Source organism: Erythrolamprus reginae, chromosome 12, assembly GCF_031021105.1.
Source record: "Erythrolamprus reginae isolate rEryReg1 chromosome 12, rEryReg1.hap1, whole genome shotgun sequence".
Classification (NCBI taxonomy): domain Eukaryota; kingdom Metazoa; phylum Chordata; class Lepidosauria; order Squamata; family Dipsadidae; genus Erythrolamprus; species Erythrolamprus reginae.
Window position 1 is genome coordinate 32,081,380 of NC_091961.1, and position 21,611 is coordinate 32,102,990.

Below are 21,611 nucleotides of genomic sequence, written 5' to 3' on the forward strand. Positions count from 1 at the left end.
TCATGGCCCGCTCAATATCAAATTCTCAGCTTCCCGTTTCTAGACCTCTGGGTATTTTCATCTTCTCCAGAGTAGAAAACTTTATTTATTTATCAGATTTATATGTCACCCACTTAACTAATCTTTTATATGGTGTTCAACCTCCCAGTATCCTAGATCTAAAGCCACCCTCTGCTGATCGTCATTTATTTTTATTTTTAATGTATTTATTTATTTAGTCCAATACACAATGAGAGTTTTAGTGGGGATATATATACACATACACATAGTAAAATACGTGATGAAGGTTATAGAGGAGATACTCATAGTAAAATATATCTATGAAAGAATAGAAAAGAAGATATAGGAATAGAACATATCAATGAAAGAATAGAAGAAGAGATATAGGAATAGAAGAAAGGAATAGGAGATATAGGAGAGCAATAGGACAGGGGACGGAAGACACTCTAGTGCACTTGTACTCGCCCCTTACTGACCTCTTAGGAATCTGGATAGGTCAACCATAGATAATCTAAGGGTAAAGGGTTGGGGGTTTGGGGATGACACTGTGGAGCCCGGTAATGAGTTCCACGCTTCGACAACTCGGTTACTGAAGTCATATTTTTTACAGTCAAGTTTGGAGCAGTTAATATTAAGTTTAAATCTGTTGTGGTTGAAGCTGAAGTAGTCGCCGACAGGCAGGACGTTACAGCATATGTTGTTGTGGGCAATACTTAGATCTTGTTTAAGGAGTCTTACTTCTAGGCTTTCTAGGCCCAGGATTGTAAGTCTAGTCTCGTAGGGTATTCTGTTTTGAGTGGAGGAATGAAGGGCTCTTCTGGTGAAGTATCTTTGGACATTTTCAAGGGTGTTAATGTCTGAGATGCGATATGGGTTCCAAACAGATTCTTGGATAGAATTGCAGATTAAACATTAAAAGAAAGTCTTTTTAGGATGGAGGTCATCCTACACAACTTGGTGCCTTTTGTCTTGTGTTTCTTTCCTAGCAATAATTTATACAATACAAACCAAGATTTTGACTGGGGCGCTTTCCGCAAATTCGCAGAGGAAATGCGATTGTCTTCCAGCTCAACCAGCTTTTTCTTCTTCCTATACCAGTTCTACGATCCCGGCACTTACGTCTTGAGGCTGAGTAGCAACCAGCACAAAAAAATGGTGGGTTTTGGGTCCCAATTGTCTTTTATGTACACTGCACAAAAGACAAATTCCTTGTGTGTCCAACCACTCTTAGCCAATAAAGAATTCGATTCGATTCTACTCTACTCTAGTCTACTCCAATTAAGGAATGCTGGGAGTTGATGTCCACCCTTTTTAAAGTTCTCAAGGTTGAGTAGCACTATCCTAGAACATATAAGAACATCACACCTCCAAAATTCTGATTTAATTTTCCCTATGTTCCTTTTGAGAAGTATATCCGAATCCTGCCATTTGGTGGACAATGCTACGAAGAAGGACCATTCTACCCAACAACTCCTGGTTATGTTGTTCAAGTGGGCATCGCAAAGATGACCGATCTCGTTCTGAAACCCGATTGGCCAGCAATCATTGGAATAATAATCGCCCTCATCTTCCTCATTCTCATCTATCTCGTGCTGGTTGTAAGTTCAGACAGCGATGACAACAACGATCAGTTGTGCATACATTTTCTTAGAGGTTTTCTTCATTCTCTAAGCCTTTTTTTTCTCCCCCAAACATTGCAGATTCTTTGCCAAGCTTTCGGATGGGCCCACGAAGGAAGTCCCACTCCTCAATTCCGAAAATTGCAGTTGAAATATAATCTGGATAAATATTCATCCCGAGAATCTAAAATTGTTGTCATCCGGAAATATCATTCTGGCTTGCCAGCAAGGGGGTGTTTAGAGAAAAATTCCAACCATATGGAAAGAAGGGAAGGTAGACGTTATTTTTTTTTAATGTGATAAAAATAAAACCACACGTCCACAAAGAATTAGCTTGGATGAATGCTTCCATTGAACGCCGCTAAGCAAATTGCACTGTAATTATCTCCTCGCAAATTGCTCACTTTGAAATTAGCAAAGATTGCGGGATATCTACTGAATGAGAAAGCTGGGATGATCCAGTCGTTGGCGTATTTAACTGCAAAGATTTGGGCCCAAAGCGTTTTAATTAGTCATATATTCTCTAAACCAGAGGTCTCCAAATTTGGCAGCTTGAAGACCTGTGGACTTCAACTCCCAGAATTCTCCAGGCAGGGAAATGTGGGAAATTTTAGGAGTTGAAATCCACAAGACTTAATGCTCCAGGTTTGGACCAGATTGAGCATACGGGTAGTGGTGGCCAATGGTGGTTTGCCGAGCCAGTAACGATGGCTAGCTGGCCACACCCACATATCGGTCGCCCCGTTGCCACTACTCTGCCCCACCCAGTCTCTGTTCGGCAGCTTGCCTGCCTAAAATGTTGTACTCACACCTGCCCGACAGGTAAGCCATTCGGAGAGGGGTGGCATATGTTGTATATATGCCCTTGCAGCATGAGGAGTTTTCAGATTCGGAGGACGCGTGGAATTTAGAGATCATAAATCTCCCTGCTCTACCGACAGCTAGCAATGTTAGTGAAGACCACGGAGCTAATGACATAGACATGAGTTCGAGTGACCCAAATGGGGGAGACCACAGATGGAGAGAGACGCTCGTTTTCAAAGGTTTCAGAAACGTCAGGAAGAAAGAGGGTGGAGATATTAGAGAGCAATTAATTAATGAATTATTTCACATCCGAGTGTGAAACAGAAGAGAGGCTGAATTTGTTCAATCTTGCAAAACAAATTATTCATTATTATTATTATTATTATTATTATTATTATTATTATTATTATTATTTATTGGATTTGTATGCCGCCCCTCTCCGCAGACTCATCCCGAACTCGCTCCGAAGCATAAGCTATGATGTGTGATTTATTACTTCTTTCTTTATGACTCCTGGCTAGCCCTAATTAGCCATACATTTTAGAATGACTCGTGGAATGTCTTTGACGTAACTTCCAAGCTTATCTACTTATTTGCTGAGATAATAATGATGAGGAAAGAAAACTGCATGCAGAGTTGAAATGTAAAGGACAAAATAAAGAAGATATGTTTTACAATGAGCTGCATTGAGAATTCCTTTATTCCAAGTATTATATAATTCAGCCTGAAACCAGAACAGCATACAAATCCAATTAATAAATAAACTTTAATACCATTTGTACTAAGAAATACACATTTCACAGCAATAGCATTTATTCTTATATACTGTACTGCTTCATAGTAATTCCACAGCCCTCTCTAAGCGGTTTACAGAACCATCCTCTTGCCCCCAACAATCTGGGTCCTCATTTGACCCACCTTGGAAGGATGGAAGGCTGAGTCAACCTGGAGCCGGTGGCGAGATTTGAACTGCTGAAGTTAGCTGAAGTAACCTGCAGTGCTGCACTCTAACCACTGCACCACCCCCGGCTCATGGTATACTGTTATTACTGGTTGTGCATTAAGTGTCCTTCTCTTCATAGACCAGTGCAAACTATGGGACTCTGAAGATCTCATAGACCTCGACTCATTCAACACCAATGTGTTTTTTGAGATTCTTCTCACACAATCTCTGGCTGTGACAACCAAACTGAGTCAATTTAAAGAAGAGGTAAGTTATTGCCACGTAGAAGTCAAGGAATTGTGAATTTCTTTCATGCAGAAAGTTGGGGTTTTTTAATCCTTAAAGACTAATTGCCAAGCAGCAAATTATTGGGTGTGTGTCTTTATGTGTGTGATGCTGAGAAAGGAAGAGTTCACACATTTCTCTCCAGTGGAGAAGCCCTGGTCATCTTCTGTAAACTTTGGAATGAAATGGATGGATGGATGGATGGATGGATGGATGGAAGGAAGGAAGGAAGGAAGGATGGGGATGGATGAATGGATGGAAGGAAAGAAGGAAGGATGGGGATGGATGGATGGATGGATGGGGATGGAGGGATGGAGGGATGGATGGGTGGGAGGTGGGGGATAGATGGATGGGTGGATGGAGGGAGAGAGGGAGGGAGGGATAGATGGGTGGAAGGATGGAAGGATGGAAGGATGATAAGGATGGTCATAACATGTGGCAGTTACTTAACAATTGCCTCTCTTAGCACCCAAAGTTTTTGGCTCAATTGTGCTCTTAAGCTGATGAAATTTTATTCTTCAATGTTGACGTGTCGCCTTCAAGGATATTGCGGTTCACGCAGAGATCTGGAAAACCAAACCTGACTTTTTCCTCTTCTCTACACTCATTTCGTTTGTAGCTGAAATCCATCTACTTCAAACTCCTGGAGGAGTTGGCCTCCCTCCGAGATCTTTGGGTAGCCAAAATGTGCGTTCCTGATGGAGGAAAACTTTGCAGTGAAGTTTTAATGGGAGATTACATGAAAGTGAAAGAAGAGGTACGATAATTCAAAGGGACTTTTTGTGAATCTTTTGGGCAGACAGGGAATCTTCCTTCTATCTGCCTGCTTGCCTGCCTTCATCTTTCTCTTCCTCTCTTCTTCTTTCCTTCCTTCCAACCTTCCTTCCTTCCTTCCTTCCTGTCTGCCTGCCTACCTACCTGCCTTTATCCTTCCCTTTCTCTCTTCTTCCTTCCTTCTTCCTTCCTGGCTGGCCGGCTGGCTACCTTCCTGCCTTCATCTTCATCCCTCCCTATCTCTCTTCTTCCTTCCATCTTCCTTCCTTTCTTTCTTCCTGTGTTCCTGTCGTTCTGCCTTCATCCTTCCCTTCTTCCCTTCTTCCTTCCTTCCTACCTTCTTTCCTTCCTGCCTGCCTCCCTGCCTTCTTCTTTCCTTCTTTCCTTCTCTCCCTCTCTTCTACCCTTAGCCAAAAGAAAGTGCATCAAAAGGCTTGAATGTTGAAAACAGTGGTCCCAGATGACGTCTCCCTACTATGCATTGTATTGTAGGCAGAGGAGGAGATTCGGTGCAGGAAGCATCGGGCAGCAGAATACGAAGAGAGTTTGAACAGACAGATCAACCTCTTGACTCAGCATCTGAAGCTTGAGGAGGAACACTGGGTGGCCTTTAATTCTACTCTCCAGGATGTCATCAAGCAGGTGGAGATGTTGGATGAGAACATCTCTGGAGAAGAGCTTGGTTCAAATTCTAAACCGGAGCATCGGCGGTAAGAGCAATCCTTAAAAACTTGCCTGCACCAACCCAGTTCCTCCTGGTCCACGTGACCCTATCACTTGCAATTTCTCTCTTGGACTCTCTTTGACCTTGTTTGGGGACTTGTTTGCTGTTTTCTTCTCAGGTTGTCAGGCCTCATAGAAGCTGCAATTGGGAAGCTCACCAGCATGGTGGTCAAGGAGAGCCATCGACTCACGCAGTGGGGACTTCTTGGAGAAGGGACAGGAGCTGGCCTTCTGAACAAAGAGAAAACCACAGTGCTCCAGAAGGACGAGCTTGTTGGTAAACGTTTGCATTTTAAAAAGTGGGACTTGCTCTATCAATTTTGCTCTCCTTCAGATTTTAGCTGAAAGGGGTCATCATGCAAAATGTATGAAATGCACTTCCAATAATAAAGATGGGATACAAACAAACAAATATTGCGTATCGGACATAAATACAATCGAGAGAGTCCAGAAATATTTCACAGTCCTTCACTCCTCCTCTCGTAGCAAAACACCTTACTCCACCAGACTTGAAATACTGGGATTAGACAATTTACAACTACGTCGCCTCCGATCTGATCTAACTGTACTTCATAAAACCATATACCAAAATGTCCTTCCTGTTAGTGACAACTTCACTTTCAACTGCAACAACACACGAGCACATAATAGATTCAAGCTTAATGTAAACCGCTCCAAACTAGATTGCAGAAAATACGACTTCAGCAATAGAGTGGTCAACGCCTAGAATTCACTACCTGACTCTGTGGTTTCTTCCCCAAACTCCAAAATCTTTAACTTCAGATTGTCTACAGTTGACCTCTCCCTTTTCTAATAGGTTTGTAAGGGGTGTGTGTAAGTGCACCATTCCATTGTGCCTACCGTCCCTGTCCTATTATGCCCATGTTACTCCAACACTCCGCAGTCTGCATTGGTTGCCGATCAATTTCCGGTCACAATTCAAAGTGTTGGTTATGACCTATAAAGCCCTTCATGGCATCGGACCAGAATATCTCCGAGACCGCCTTCTGCTGCATGAATCCCAGCAACCGATTAAGTCCCACAGAGTGGGCCTTCTCCGGGTGCCGTCAACTAAACAATGTCGGTTGGCGGGCCCCAGGGGAAGAGCCTTCTCTGTGGCGGCCCCGACTCTCTGGAACCAGCTCCCCCCAGAGATTAGAACTGCCCCTACCCTCCTTGCCTTTCGTAAACTCCTCAAAACCCACCTTTGTCGTCAGGCATGTGGAAACTGAGATATTTCCCCCGGGCCTATATAATTTATGTATGGTATGTTTGTAGGTATGTCTGCTTAAAAATGGGTTTTTCTTAACTACTTTAAATTTTTAAATTGTAAATTATTAGATTTGTTATGAATTGTTTTATTATGTTGTGAGCCGCCCCGGGTCTACGGAAAGGGGCGGCATACAAATCTAATAAATAATAATAATTATTATTATTATCTTCTTTTATCATTATTTACTACTTATGTTATGCTTATACAAACTACAATCCTATACTTGTTTGACAAAATAAATAAAATAAATAAATATAGCAAATGTTTATGGATGAAAGTTACATGCCACCCATCTCAGGATTCCAGCAGCTCTGTTCAGTCCTCTGCTCCTGATGGACATCTGTCCAAATTGAAGAGTGGGTTTGGAATCCAATTAATGCTGCCTTTAAAAGTCTGAGCCACCCAAAGATTTGTGTCTTTCCATTGTCTCTGTTGCTGCTCCCAGAACCAGGTGGATCCTTAAAGACAGAATCGGTTCTGCATCGGGATCTTGCCACGGGTCTGTTAATACCCAATAAAGATGCCACCATGCTTTTAGCCAACCGATCCGTGAAATCTGCATCTCCAGATGTCTTCCTGCATTCCGGGACAGGAAAAGTGCTCCCAATATCTGGGAATGTCGGCTTTGATCCCGTCAAATCCAAGTTGATCCCCATGGTTGATTTAGCATCTGGTAAGCATACACCTCACCAAGGGCTTTTTAAGGAATCCTTGTGCTAATTCCATTTATTTTGTATCTTCTGTTTAGAAGCTTCAATTTGAGTTCTTCGTTGCTCTTGGTCAGATCTACCCATTGCTTTTGACAGTCCATCACCTTGATCATTCTTGCTGTAGGTTAAGACCGTGGGTGGCCTAAAGGTCATGTGACTGGGTGGGAGTGGCTTACCGACCAAGATAAGTTTCCAAATAGGTGCTTGGACTCTTTTTTCAGCCACCAAAAGGACAAATGATAGACAGCATTGTTTGTTGAGGAGCACAGTCACATTTTAAGGTTTTGTACTGAACCCACAAGGCTCAGTGTGAGAACAGATTAGGCAAGTAGCTCAGCTTTCTTGAAGTAACCCCCAACACTTCTCCCTTAGACTCTCCACGATTGACCTCTCCAGGTTCCTAAGAGGCCAGTAAGGGGCGTAAATAAGTGCACTGGTGTGCCTTTCGTCCCCTGTCCAATTGTCTTTCCTTTCTCTCACCTATCATATATATTCTCTTCCTTTCATATATCCTCTCCTCTAAGTTCACCTTCACCCTCTTTTATATTATCACATGTCTATTTTTCTTCCTATGTATTTGTATATTGGATGAATGAATGAATGAATGAATGAATGAATGAATGAATAAATAAATAATTGCTATAAATGTTCAGTTCTAGATCATGATTAAAACGATTAAAGCCCTTACAGGTAAAATCATACTGTTTAGTTATTTCCTATTTTAAAAGTAATTAAGGATGATACTAAGGTACTAGAGAAGGAAGGACAATAAAAAAACTATTAAGTATTCAATAAATAGTGCATAAATAGTCCCCTCCTCAAGGGGGCAGCAGCCCATCAGTGATTTGGAGAGAACAAACTGGAGATAACAACTATGGGTTGTTTTAACCCCAACTAATCTATCACAATGCCCATCAGTGATTGATGCTTGTAGGCTGCTCATGTATATTCTTTTTTCCATTTTTGGGGTTTCTGTTTAGGAGAGATTCCACATCGCTCCGACCTCCCCATATTCTCCTTTGTTCCATATCCCATTTGTCTTGAAACTGGCCTTCCGAGAAGAATGGACTTACCAGCTCTGCAACTTCAGAAAGTATTTAAGTTTGGAGGCCTGATGCAAGACCCAGCCACGGGAATGGAAGTGCCAATCCTTGCCGTCACTGCTCATCCCCAAACTGGCCAATGGTTGACTTTGGGTGGGACGTACCTGAATCCTCTCACCGGGATGGTGACCCCCCTCGAAATCGGAGGTCCCATGAAAGCACAGGAAAGCGGAAAAATCGTTCCTATCCTTGGTGTCAGCTTGGACGACAATACAGGTAGGGAAAAGACTTGATTGTTGGACTAGCTTTGTTCAAGAAAGAGTTGGGTGGAGAGTTCGTGTCTTAATAATAATAATAATAATAAATAATAATAATAATAACAACAATAATAATAATACTCATAACAACAACAATAAAAACAACAACAGAGTTGGAAGGGACCTTTGAGGTCTTTTAGTCTAACCCCCTCCTTAGGCAGGAAACCTTACACTATTTCAGACAGATGGTTATCCAACACCTGCTTAAAAACTTCCAGTGTTGGGGCATTCACAACTTCTGGAGGCAAGCAGTTCCACTGACCAACCGTTCTCACTATCAGGAAATTTCCCCTTAGTTCTAAGTTGCTTCTATCCTTGATTAGTTTCCACCCATTATACAAACTGTGGTCAAACCGATAGTAACTTTTCCAACTCCCACCCAGTTTAAGGCTCATCCTTCATACTCATAACCACATGTCCAGCACGTGGGTTCTCTGAACATATCTGGTCCTCCCCCGTACTTCCGGCTGGTGCTGAACAAAGGATGACCTTGAATCTTCTGGAAAGAATTGGTTGTGGCTAGTACCTTTCCCTCTCATGCAACCACCCCTTCCCCAATTCCACAGTACCATTCTACGTGTGGCAGGCCACAGTCTCTAACTCAAGATGATGATTTGTGATTCCACTTTTTAAATATTTTGAGTTCTTCCTTAATCACTCCTTTGAGCTTTATGGTTTGACAATAGCGGACCAGCAGGAGCAAGGGGAAGTAAAATGGCCCATTTTTAGAGAATGGTGATTATTCTGAACCCCCCCAATTTTGATGCTAAGCACAGATGGTTAAGAAGTAGTGCTTTTCATGGACTGCAGCCTACACATACAAAGCCATAGAGAAAAGCCATGGATTTTTCAAAGTATTATTTCGGAAGCTAGAGGGGCGGAGGGAATCAATACACTTTCTAGCTTTGTCAAATACAGAGGGAGAATGAATATATATTGACAGTGGAGAGATTACTTGGAAGAGGGCAATGAAAAATAATGAAAAGACTCTATTCATTTAGTCAGCTGCTTTGACTCTCTCAAAACGTGGTTTAGCCAATCAATAAATATAATAAACAAGGCATTAAAAATAGGCTTCCTTTTGTCTTCTAAGCTCAGAAGATTAGAAAACATTTCCCATTCTGCCCAGCGTTTTACCATCGATTTATAACAATGAAAATCAACCTATTAGTGATGTTCTGAAAATTCAATCAATTCTATGTTACGGATTAAATGGAGGCACCCCGAAATCTAATGGGCCTTGATTTACTCCACTTCCAGATGAATTTCAGAGAGAACAAATGGGGGTCCATTTCACAGAACATAGCGGTCCACACCATCTGACCTTGTTGTGACTTATCATGGTTTATGAAGGGGAGAAATACCGTGTTTCCCTGAAAATAAGACCCTGTCATACATTTTTGTGAACCCTGAATTAAGTGCTTGGCCTTATTGCCATGCACTCAAAAGCCCAATTGGACTTATTATCAGTGGATGTCTTAGTTTGGGGGGGCAGGGTATCTACCATACCTACCTATCTATCTATCTATCTATCTATCTATCTATCTATCTATCTATCTATCTATCTATCTCTTATCTCTCTCTATCTATCATCTGTCTATCTATCTATCTATCTCTTATCTCTCTCTATCTATCATCTATCTATCTATCTATCTTTCATCTATCTATCTATCTTTCATCTATCTATCTATCTATCTATCTCTTATCTCTCTCTCTCTATCATCTATCTATCTATCTAGTTATCTATCTATCTATCATCTATCTATCTATCTATCTATCTATCTATCATCTATCTATCTATCTATCTATCTATCAATCTATCTAACACATTTCTATGTCGCCCTTCTCTTGGGACTCAGGGTGTCTCACAATAAACAAATACTAACATGAAGAAATCTAATTTTAAAATATACTAAAAATCACTGCTAAAAACATACAAAAGTCTAGTTTAAATAAGATTCTAAGAACCCCTACATATTTAAAAACAAACATCCACATTCATTCTAATATCGTTCACTTAGAGGCCAGGGTAGGTGTTTAAAAATTTTCAGTGACCCCAGGTCTTGTCAACAAAAATCCATTTTCAAGGCCTTGCAAAAGACTGGGAGGGTAGGGACAGTACTAATCTCCAGGGGGGAGTTGATTCCAGAGGGTTGGGGCCACCACAGAGAAGGCCAATTCTGTAGGGCCTGACCAGCCCCTGGAATACATAAGTCCATCTATCTATCGTCAGTTGAGAGTCCATTCAGGATGAGCTGAGATGGACTAATGTTATCTCGTTGTCCTCTGAACACAGGACTGGTTCTTCCACTAGGAGGGCTACAAGGTCCTTCTGGACACCTTCTACTTCCGGGAGATTCCTTCGTGGAGCCTTTGAGTGGCAAAATGGCTCGTGTGCAGGGCCTCTCCGTCCGGCAGGGCCAAGTCATGCCTCACGCCGGGGGCTACCAGGTACTGTTGGAAGCCAACGTCCTCCTGGCCCAGAACCTCGTGATAAAAGCTCTGAGGGAATATAAAGACTCCATAGACAAGGATCCAAACTCAATGGGCGCTTTGCCGAAAAGTCTTGATGGGCCGGAAGAAGCCATGAAAACAGCACTGGCCCACCACCTTGATTATTTGACGTACCAGCTGCAGAGCCTGGAGAAGCAACGAGATGGTTCTTCCAGAGTCCAGAGAACGGGTGGAAAGCTGGGTAGGTATTGGGGTTGGGTTTTATTTATTTATTAGTTAGCGTTCTGCCTGGGCCTGTTTTTACTCCTCAAAGTTCCAATTTATTGCCGGAGCCATCCTGGTACCTCCGCTGGGAAGCCTGGATCTGCCTTCATCTATTCATCCTCTTCAAATATAGCTGTTAAATACAATCTGTGCTTCCTCTTTCATTCATAGATCTTACTTGTAGATTTTTGTTTATAAAACCAAATAGGTAATTTTCTACATTGCAGGAAACCAGTGTGAAACAAAACACATTAAAGTTTGGTGGTGGTAGAGGAGGAGGGGGAGGGAGGGAAAAGGGAAGGGGAAGGAGGGAGGGAAGGAAGGAAGAAAAAGAAGGGATGGAGGGAGGGGAAGGAAGGAGGGACGGAAGGAGGGAGGAAAGAAAGAAAGAAAGGAAAGAGGGAGAGAGGGAGGGAAAAAAGAAAAAAGAAGGAAGGAAGGAAGGGATGGAGGGAGGAAGGAAGGAAGGAAAGAAAGAAAGAAAGAAGAGAGGGAGGGAGGGAAGAAAGAAAGAAGGAAGGAAGGAAAGAAAGAAAGAAGAGAGGGAGGGAGGGAGGGAGGGAGGGAGGGAAGAAAGAAAGAAGGAAGGAAGGAAGGAAGGAAAGAAAGAAAGAAAGAAACCCAGCCACAAACATACTGTACATCTCAGGTAGGTTCTCAAAGCCTTGGTCATTCACTGGCCATCTGCAGTTCTGATTTAGGAGATGTGTTTTGTCCTTATTATAAACAAAATTAGGAATGATCAAGTACCTCAGCACAGAATTTTGGATTCCTGCTGTATTTGGGATGAAAATTCCAGACCCCGGAAATTCAGAATTGATGGTTCCAATCCTTGGCGTGGAATGTGATTGGAAAACGGGTCAGCCGATACCATTAGCTGGGGTGACAGAAGATGCTGACGGAAAAGGTAACATCTGTTTGGGTGATCACTTTTGATAGCCTTATTGTCACATCTGATTGGACCCCAAGATTGGAGAAACCAATGCCTTTGCTAACTATCACTTCCCAATAAACCACAATGGGCTGAATTCATACAACATCTTAATTCTAAACTAATCAAGCCACGGTAAACATCGTGTATGAATTAACCAGTGAGAATAATTTATCAGATGAATAATTTAGACCTGACTGCCAGAAGTTGTAGGTCTCTGGAGGTTTTTAAAGAGATCTTTGGGGGAGATTTGTTTGTTTGTTTGTTTGTTTGTTTGTTTGTTCATTCGTTCATTCGTTCATTCGTTCATTCGTTCATTCGTTCATTCGTTCATTCGTTCATTCGTTCATTCGTTCATTCGTTCATTCGTTCATTCGTTCATTCGTTCATTCGTTCATTCGTTCATTCGTTCATTCGTTCATTCGTTCATTCGTTCATTCGTTCATTCGTTCATTTATTTATTTAGATTTGTATGCCGCCCACTCCCGAAGTATTCGGGACGGTTTACAACAATAAAATAGTAAAAACAGTATCAAAAATAATTCATTTACGATAATAATTTAAAAACCCTTACATATTATCAATACATTCATACATATCAAGACAAATGGACTACAATTTGTCTCCAATGGTAAAGGTTTTCCTGCCTAGTAGCAGGGTGGATTGGAGGACCTCTGGGGTCTTCAAAAAACCCCCCCAGAAAGTCCGGTTGCCTCTTGAAAAAGCATATTTGGGACAACTATGACCTGGATGCCTGGGAATCTCCATAGATACCTAAAGATTTATTTTCTTTGCCTGTCTTGTAGGCCTGGTTCCCATCACCATAGGCTTCAGAGCCATCGATCCCATCACAGGGGAGACGGGACCAGTGATTGGCGCTCAGATCAACCCTTGGACCAAGGCCGTCCTTCCTGTAGTCCAGTCCCAAGGACGCTTACCAAGAGAAAATATAGACCCTGATTTGGTACAGCTCTTCTACCACGTTTGGAGAGGGAGTTTTCTCGTAGGGATTCTCCGAAACCTCTTTGTAACTTGTGTTGTGTTTACAGTTGGCTGTTTTGGCCAGGGAGCTGATGGCCCGGCGGGCTTATTGGAGGTCCCAACGTGAGAAAGAACAGGAGATATTTAAGGAGGTGGAACACCTGTCTCGGGATATCCTCGATGCTGCCAAGGAAGGAAAAATTGGAAAGGTAAGTTGGGAAGACTTAAAATACTGGTTGGACTGGCTGGTCGGACCAATCGGATTTATTATTATTATTATTATTATTATTATTATTATTATTATTATTATTATTTATTAGATTTGTATGCCGCCCCTCTCCGTAGACTCGTAGACTCCGTAGACTTATTTGTTTGTTTGTTTGTTTATCAAACATGTATAAGTTAGTGGTTTGTATAAACATAAGTTAAAAGTAATGATAAAAAAGGACAATAGAACAGAACAGAATAGAATTCTTTATTGGCCAAGTGTGATTGGACACACAAGGAATTTGTCTTGTATATGCTCTCAGTGTACATAAAAGAAAAGAGACATTTGTCAAGAATAGAATGGAATGGAATGGAATAGAATAGAATAGAATAGAATAGAATAGAATTCTTCATTGGCCAAATGTGATTGGACACACAAGGAATTTCTCTTCAGTGCAGATGCTCTCAAGTAAATTTATTAAGCACTCATATACTGTATATGTTAAAGAAAAATGTATAAATAATTTTTATTTTTTTTTAAAGGAGAGGCATGGCCTTGGCAGTCTAACTCTTCTGTGCTATCTACTCATTTGTGTCTCTCAGCTCACAACTTTTTCTTCTTCTCCTGCAGTCCTGGTTCAGGGAGAAATTAAAAGCAGCTGACAAAATTTGCCACCTGTTGGAATCGTCTTCAGTCCAGGAAAGTCAAAGGCAGGCCGGGAGAGACCTGACGGCGTTGGGGAGTCCAGAACGGTCTTTGTGGTCAAGAGGTAAGGAAGGAATTCTACGTAAAGGAGGTAGAATATTTGCAGGATATTTGGAGCCTTCAAAGCATCTTTATGAAGAGATGCCTGCTGTGGAGAAAAGGAAGGAAGGAAGGAAGGAAGGAAGGAAGGAAGGAAGGAAGGAAGGAAGGAAGACCATAGACAAGGGAGGGAGAAGAGGGAGGGATAGAAAGAAGGAAGGAAGGGAAGGGAAGATGTAAAATAGAAGCAGTGATTTCAGGATTTGTCTGTGTAAACCTAAAGCAAAACAGGAGGTCCTTTGATTGTATCCTGACTTCAATTATTTATTAAATTTATTGGCTGCCCGTCGCTCCATAAGGGATCTGTGCGATTATACCAGAATAATCCTGAAACTGTGGCCTTGAGGAGAGGAGACCATGAACAAATGATGGTTTGCTTTCCATGCCAGTTAAAGCTAGGTGGTTCGATGGGGGCTGCTGATTTTGCATAATCTGGGACTCAAGCAATTAACGTCATGTCTAACTTTGACCTCTGAGACGGTCGACATTTCCATGGCTTTAATGGGACAGATATTTGAAGGGGTTCGGGGTGGGGGTGTCATCGGTAAACCCTGAAGGTGGATTTACGCTCACATCCTTCCCAATCTGGGTTTGATGCCTCTAGCTGACAAGGATGAAAAAGAGCAGGAGGCCAAAGTCCAGTTTTTGCTCAGGAAAACTTTGGAAAAATTGGCGCAGTTTGTTCGGAAAACTCAGCTGGAAGACCAGCGGATCGCGATGCAGCTGAAAGAAGCCGAGAGATATTGGAGCAGGAACCTCCGCACCCAAGAAGCCACCAGAGAGAAATTCAGAAAGGTGATTCCCCCCACTCCCCAGCCCTGATCTACTGGAATCTCAGCTTAATGCCTGTTTCTAAAGAAAGTATTCTGTCCCAGCGCCAAGCTCCCCAAGCATCAGACGCACACCACCGGATTAACTAATAAAAGTTTTACTGTGTACAAAAGTCTTATGCAGTTGAGTCTTTTTGCAAAGAAATTAAATGCTAGCAAAAGCTTCACCGGACTGAATTATCAAAGTCTTAGTAGCAGCTGGCCAGAGTCCCAGAAAGAGATAAATATAGTTAGTTAGATTGCAGTAGATCAGTGTTAGTGAACCTATGGCACAGGTGTCACATTGAGCCATATCTGCTGGCATGCAAGCCGTTGCCCTAGCTCAGCTCCAACGTACATGTATGTGCCAGCCAGCTGATTTTTGGCTTGCACAGAGGTTCTAGGAGGGGGGTTGTGGCTTCCGGCGGGGACATTTTTACCCTCCCCCAGCTTCAGGGAAGCCTTTGGAGCCTGGGGAAGGTGGAACACAAGCCTACTAGGGCCACCAGAAGTTGGGAAATGTTCTGTCGGGCTCTCTGGTAGACTCCTCCCAAAAATTCACAGGTACAAATTTCAGACACACACACGTTTGAAAATTCAAAACAATGTTCTTTATAATGAAAATTCACTTAAACTAAGCCCTCTTTTGGTATAGCAAAGAGCACTAGTCTCCAACCAAACTGGTAATTGGTACAAGTCCCTTATCAGTTCTGTGATACTTAGCTTGCAGCTGTGAGGCAATTCACAGTCCTTCTTCTTTCACAAAGTGAAACACACTTTGCTCTGGTTTAGTTTCAAAGCGGGGGGAAAATCAGCACACAAAAAGTCAAAGTCAGCAAAGCAGTCATGAAACAGAACGATCAGATAATCCTCCACAATGGCCAAACTCACAGGCTGCTCTTTATAGCAGCCTCACTAATGACCACAGCCCCACCCAACCACAGGTGGCCTCATTTTCTTTGACAATAATCTCTCAGTTGTTGCTGCCTATGCATCGCTCTCCGCATGCGTGGCTGTATCGTTAACTCTTGTTCTGAATCCAAGGAGGAGCTAGATAATTGATCTCCTTCTGAGCTGTCTGCCCCACTCTCCTCCTCCCTGTCACTCATGTCTTCTTGGTCAGAGGAGCCTTCATCAGCAGATTCCACCGGGGGGCAAAACAGGCCTGCAGCATGTGGATGTCTCCCCCACATTCACAGTCCTTGGGGCAGGAGCTGGGCCAGAGCTAACCACAACAGGAAATAGGCCATTTCTGGCCTCCAGAGGACCTCTGGGGGACGGGAGAAACTGTTTTCGCCCTCCCCAGACACTGAATTATGACCGATAGCGCACGCCCAAACTCTTTAGGCACCCGAGGGAAAAAAGGTTTGTCATCACTGCAGTAGGTTTTCTTATTGTCAACACCAAGAAAGCCAAAACTGTCCTTTTAAAACACAAGCCGAAATACCGGGACAGAAAGTAGACACAAATCCTCGGTCTAATTTAAGCGCACAGACGAGAGATTTAGACGTGACTGCCACAAATGAGACAGAAATAGATTATTTATTTATTTTCCCCCAGATCAAACTGCATCTCTTGACAGAAATCCAGCAACACGTCAAAACCCAGCGGACCAAATTGGAGACTGAATATTGCAGACTGCAACACCGGCGACTCTTGTCAGACATTGTGGCCTTACAAACAAAGGTAGGGTGGCCTTCCTCCTTGGAGGTCTTCTAGTCCAACCCCCTGCTTAGGCAGGAAACCCTACACTACTTCAGACAGATGGTTATCCAACATCTGCTTTAAAACTTCCAGTGTTGGGGCATTCACAACTTCTGGAGGCAAGGAGTTCCACTGATTAATTGCTCTCACTGTCAGGAAATTTCTCCTTAGTTCTAACTTGCTTCTCTCCTTGTTTAGTTTTCACCCATTGCTTCTTGTTTTACCCTCAGGTGCTTTGGAGAATAACTTGACTCCCTCTTCTTTGTGGCAACCCCTGAGATATTGGAAGACTGTTATCATGTCTCCCCTGGTCCTTCTTTTCATTAAACTAGCCATGCCCAGTTCCTGCAACTGTTCTCCATATATTTTAGCCTCCAGTCCCCTAATCATCTTTGTCGCTCTTCTCTGCACCTTTTCTAGAGTCTCAACATCCTTTTTGCATCACTGCGACCTGAATGCAGTCTTCCAAGTGTGGCCTTACCAAGGCCTTATTCAACACAGGGGTCTCCAACCTTGACAACTTTAAGATTTGTGGACTTCAATTCCCAGAATCCCTCAGTCAGCTTTGCCAAAGGTCCACAGGTCTTAAAGTTGCCAAGGTTGGAGACCCCTGTGCTAGCAGGAGGTGGTCCACAAGGAAACCTTTTGCAAAACCTCTTCTCCATCTCAGGACTGTCTCCCTGGATCTTCTCAAGATTTCATGAACTACCCGGCTGCAAGGTTCTACAGCATGGCGGCTACTCCCTGTGGAAGTTGGGAGGTCATCAATAAAAAATTGATCCCCTTGCTGAAATCGGTGCTCCAGACCCTGGAGGAGAACAAAAGAGGTTCTTCATCTCCTGAGGAACATCAGGAATCAGGAGGTACCAATGACCATGTTGTGCTGGCCATATTGCACACACATCATATTTTTCAGAGTATAAGATACACCTTTTTACCCCCCCAAAAGAGAGTGAAAACTTGGGTGTGTCTTATACACTGAATGTAGCCCTACCCAGCCACCCACACCCTTTGGCCTCTGCCTCCCAGCAATCTTCCTCCTTGCAGCAAATGACTGAGACTGCAGGCAGGCCCATGTGCTAAAATGAAAGTGAAACTAAAGCTGCAAGGAGTCAAATTGCTGGGAGGGAGAGGCAGAGGCAGAATTTTATTTTCTTGTGCTAACCAGACTGCTGAAACTGGATGCAAAGAAGTAACTCAGTAACTATAACTATCTGTAGAAAGTTCAAATGGTTAGCCTTATTTTTTTTAATACTTCTTTATTATTGTTCTAGACCAGTGTTTCCCAACCTTGGCAATTTGAAGATATCTGGGGAATTCTGGGAGTTGAACTCCAGATATCTTCAAGTTGCCAAGATTGGGAAACACTGGTCTAGACAACTTAGCAAAATGAAGAAGCTTTTTTTAAAATAAACGCTTGATCCGAAGAGACCCAGTGCTATTGTATCTTCTTTTAAATAGCCAAGAATAACTATGCCTGCTTTCATTTTCTGGCAGAAGCTCACAATTCTTTCCAGGATATATTGGATCTTCAAATGCTTCCCGAACCAGGAGAACTTGTCCCTGTGCTTGTTTCAAGTCTTTCTGGGAGGGAATTTGTAACCTACCAGTATGGCATTGTCATTCTGCAATTTCTCCGACCTTATATTGGTGTAAGTGTTGAAAAAAGTGGAAGCATCTTAAACAGTTTCCTTTCTGCATTGAATCTAGGGGAAAAAATATTGGAAAGAAATAGTTTCTTTTTAAAACTTGAAATATTTGGCTGCATAGCTAGAGGTATAACAAGCAGAAAGAGGGAGATTATGATCCAGCTATATAGAGTGCTGGTGAGACCACATTTGGAATAATACTGTGTTCAGTTCTGGAGACCTCACCTACAAAAAGATATGGACAAAATTGAACGGGTCCAAAGACGGGCTACAAGAATGGTGGAAGGTCTTAAGCATAAAACGTATCAGGAAAGACTTCATGAACTCAGTCTGTATAGTCTGGAGGACAGAAGGAAAATGGGGGGACAGGATCGAAACATTTAAATATATTAAAGGGTTAAATAAGGTCCAGGAGGGAAGTGTTTTTAATAGGAAAGTGAACACAAGAACAAGGGGACACAATCTGAGGTCAGTTGGGGGAAAGATCAAAAGCAACATGAGGAAATATTATTTCACTGAAAGAGTAGTAGATCTTTGGAACAAACTTCCAGCAGACGTGGTAGATAAATCCACAGTAACTGAATTTAAACATGCCTGGGATAAACATCTATCCATCCTAAGATAAAATACAGAAAATAGTATAAGGGCAGACTAGATGGACCATGAGGTCTTTTTCTGCCGTCAGACTTCTATGTTTCTATGTTTCTATTTAATCAATGAATTGAGGTCAAGAAAACCTCACCACACTTCACACTGAGGACGTTACCTAGCTGGGTGATGAAACATTTGTAAGCAAACTGCCAAACCCAAAGAGCACCAAGGACTCCAAAGTTCAACCGTGAGCTAGAGATATTTTCTTCTGTTGGGGATTTCATTTCCTCAATGGATGGTCCAAATAAACTTGTGCACTGCGTTTTGAATTTCTGTTTTTATTATCCTGGATTGGAAAGTGAATCATAGCCACCATTTCCGGTTATTCTTAGGCTCCAGAGGTAGAATTGTGTCTTGCCTCCAGAATTCCTCCTAGCAAAGCCCCTGGGAATGCTTTCAGAAACACCTTTTATTACCAGGTAAGCTACCTTGAGTGGGAAATGTAACAGGTAGGTCATACACTGCACTGTCCTATCGCCTTTGGGGTAGATAGTGTGATTTCTGCACAAGCCTTGTTTCAGCTGAGAAACTATGATGAAGGATTCTTTAAGCTGGATTCCATTAACCGTTTATTTATTTTATTTTTATTTATTTTGTCCAATACACAATGAGGGTTTTAGTGGGTATATATCTATATACACATAGTAAAATTCATGATGAAGGTTATAGAGGAGATACTCATAGTAAAATATATCTAAGAAATAATAGAAAAGAAGATATAGGAATAGAACATATCAATAAAAGAATAGAAGAAGAGATATAGGAATAGAAGAAAGGTAGAGGAGATATAGGAGAGCAATAGGACAGGGGACAGAAGGCACTCTAGTGCACTTGTACTCGCCCCTTACTGACCTCTTAGGAATCTGGAGAGGTCAATCGTATTTAATCTAAGGGTAAAGTGTTGGGGGTTTGGGGATGACACTATGGAGTCCGGTAATGAATTCCACGCTTCGACAACTTGGTTACTGAAGTCGTATTTTTTATAGTCAAGTTTGGAGCGGTTAATATTAAGTTTAAATCTGTTGTGTGCTCTTGTGTTGTTGTGGTTGAAGCTGATGTAGTCGCCGACAGGCAGGACGTTGCAGCATATGATCTTGTGGGCAATACTTAGATCTTGTTTATTTGTAGCTTATTCTATACATCAGGAGTAAGGATACCATGATTTCATTACAATGGGTTATCCCACTCAAAGGAGTGGATGGAAAACTCAGGGGGGAAAATGTGCAACAGTCTGTCAGTCCATGGAAGCGGTAGTGGTTAACAGATGAAATGAGTTGGAAGGGACCTTGAAGGTCATCTAGTCCAACCCAAGCAGGAGTTGTGATTCCCATCCTCTATCCAGGCCCCCCAAACCTGGAGATGGTAAAATCATCGCAGCATGGCTGAAAATACGAATTTGGGAGTGAGCGAGCCAAGGAGAGTGTTTAAAAAGGAAAATGTTGTTGTGAGTGGTCCACGAGTCTGGATTCAGGATGAACCGGGTCCGTCTTGGTACCCGAGGCCAGTGTTCTTGACAACTGAGTCAGAGAGTGAGAGTGAGGGAGAATTGGAACCTGAGGAACCTCCAGAGACTGTGAAAAACCCAAAGATGGTAATGTCTGACTCAGAGGAAGAGGGAGACATTGCAGATCAGGAGCCATTATTAGATGAGAGGGTCAGAAGGTCACGAAGCAGACAGGAATACCTTTATGGGGAAAGTTCTAGAAGGTAATATCTCTATGAAAGAAAGTCTAGAAAGTGAATATATTTAGGAAACAGTTGACCACGCCCAGACAGTATATAAGTTAGGAATTATAGGTAAAGAGGTGTGGAGTTCCAACATTTGTAATGGTGGAGGTTCTAGATTTGAGGTTCCAGAAATGCTTCGCTGGCAAACTGCTATTATTGTTTTAAATCCATCAAGCAGAGATGCAGCTGCCTGAGGAAGGCCTGAAGATTTGTAAGTGTGTGTGTGTATGTGTTTGAAGGACATGATCTCACTGAGGAATGTCTAAATTAGCTTTGACTCTTGGTTGCAGCCTGTTCCTTATCTCTTAAGCCAATTTGACCAGGAAGGCTGTCAACATGGACTAAACAGCCTGACCTTGCTTGTACAAATCCATTTTAAAATATAAATGTGTTTGATTTGAAACCTCTGCTCATGGATTCTACTTTGTTCCGATCCAAACAGATCCAGAGCAGAACAGATGTGATGAAGAACTTCCTAAATATTAGAAATTTGAAGGTCACAGCTGTCAAAGCCTCGGAATCTTATTGTCTCGACTCTTGACTTGAGTTTCCTGCAACCATTTTTAAAGGGATTTTGATCTGCTTTTTCTTCAGACTCCTGGCCATCAACTCTTCGTCTTAAGAGAGTCTCTGGCCTGTGCCGGAAGCTTTGTCCTGCTTCTTGTCCACTGCCTGGCCCACATCACCGCCAATGACTTCAACCAAGATTCCAAGCCAGCTTTTCGAAGGCTGTTTTACCAGGTGAAAGAATAAGGGCCAACTTAAACTCTGGGGTTCCCTCTCTGTCCTTTCCTTGTTTGCAAACGTTGCTTTCTCGTGGAACTCTTGGGACTTTAACCTAGTATTTCTCAAGCTTAGCAACTTTAATATTGGTCAAGGGCAGTAAAGGGTTGCCAGCTCCTGCTGCTATCGGTGCGCAAACGCTGGCTGGGGAATT

At 42.4% G+C, this 21,611-nt stretch overlaps 1 protein-coding gene across 1 annotated transcript in view; it reads left to right on the plus strand.

The window, feature by feature from the left end:
• Positions 1-21,611, plus strand: part of LOC139174894 (uncharacterized) — a 44,944-nt gene that overhangs the window by 22,227 nt on the left and 1,106 nt on the right. The window contains exons 9-28 of the mRNA XM_070765580.1: positions 987-1,155; positions 1,407-1,598; positions 1,701-1,893; positions 3,506-3,633; positions 4,271-4,408; positions 4,918-5,135; positions 5,268-5,425; positions 6,867-7,094; positions 8,112-8,450; positions 10,788-11,186; positions 11,946-12,116; positions 12,947-13,104; positions 13,190-13,330; positions 13,960-14,098; positions 14,738-14,928; positions 16,503-16,628; positions 17,317-17,509; positions 18,144-18,298; positions 19,279-19,365; positions 21,269-21,415. Coding sequence (XP_070621681.1) covers positions 987-1,155; positions 1,407-1,598; positions 1,701-1,893; positions 3,506-3,633; positions 4,271-4,408; positions 4,918-5,135; positions 5,268-5,425; positions 6,867-7,094; positions 8,112-8,450; positions 10,788-11,186; positions 11,946-12,116; positions 12,947-13,104; positions 13,190-13,330; positions 13,960-14,098; positions 14,738-14,928; positions 16,503-16,628; positions 17,317-17,509; positions 18,144-18,298; positions 19,279-19,365; positions 21,269-21,415 — 3,670 coding nt within the window. The remainder of the gene's footprint in view (positions 1-986; positions 1,156-1,406; positions 1,599-1,700; positions 1,894-3,505; positions 3,634-4,270; positions 4,409-4,917; positions 5,136-5,267; positions 5,426-6,866; positions 7,095-8,111; positions 8,451-10,787; positions 11,187-11,945; positions 12,117-12,946; positions 13,105-13,189; positions 13,331-13,959; positions 14,099-14,737; positions 14,929-16,502; positions 16,629-17,316; positions 17,510-18,143; positions 18,299-19,278; positions 19,366-21,268; positions 21,416-21,611) is intronic.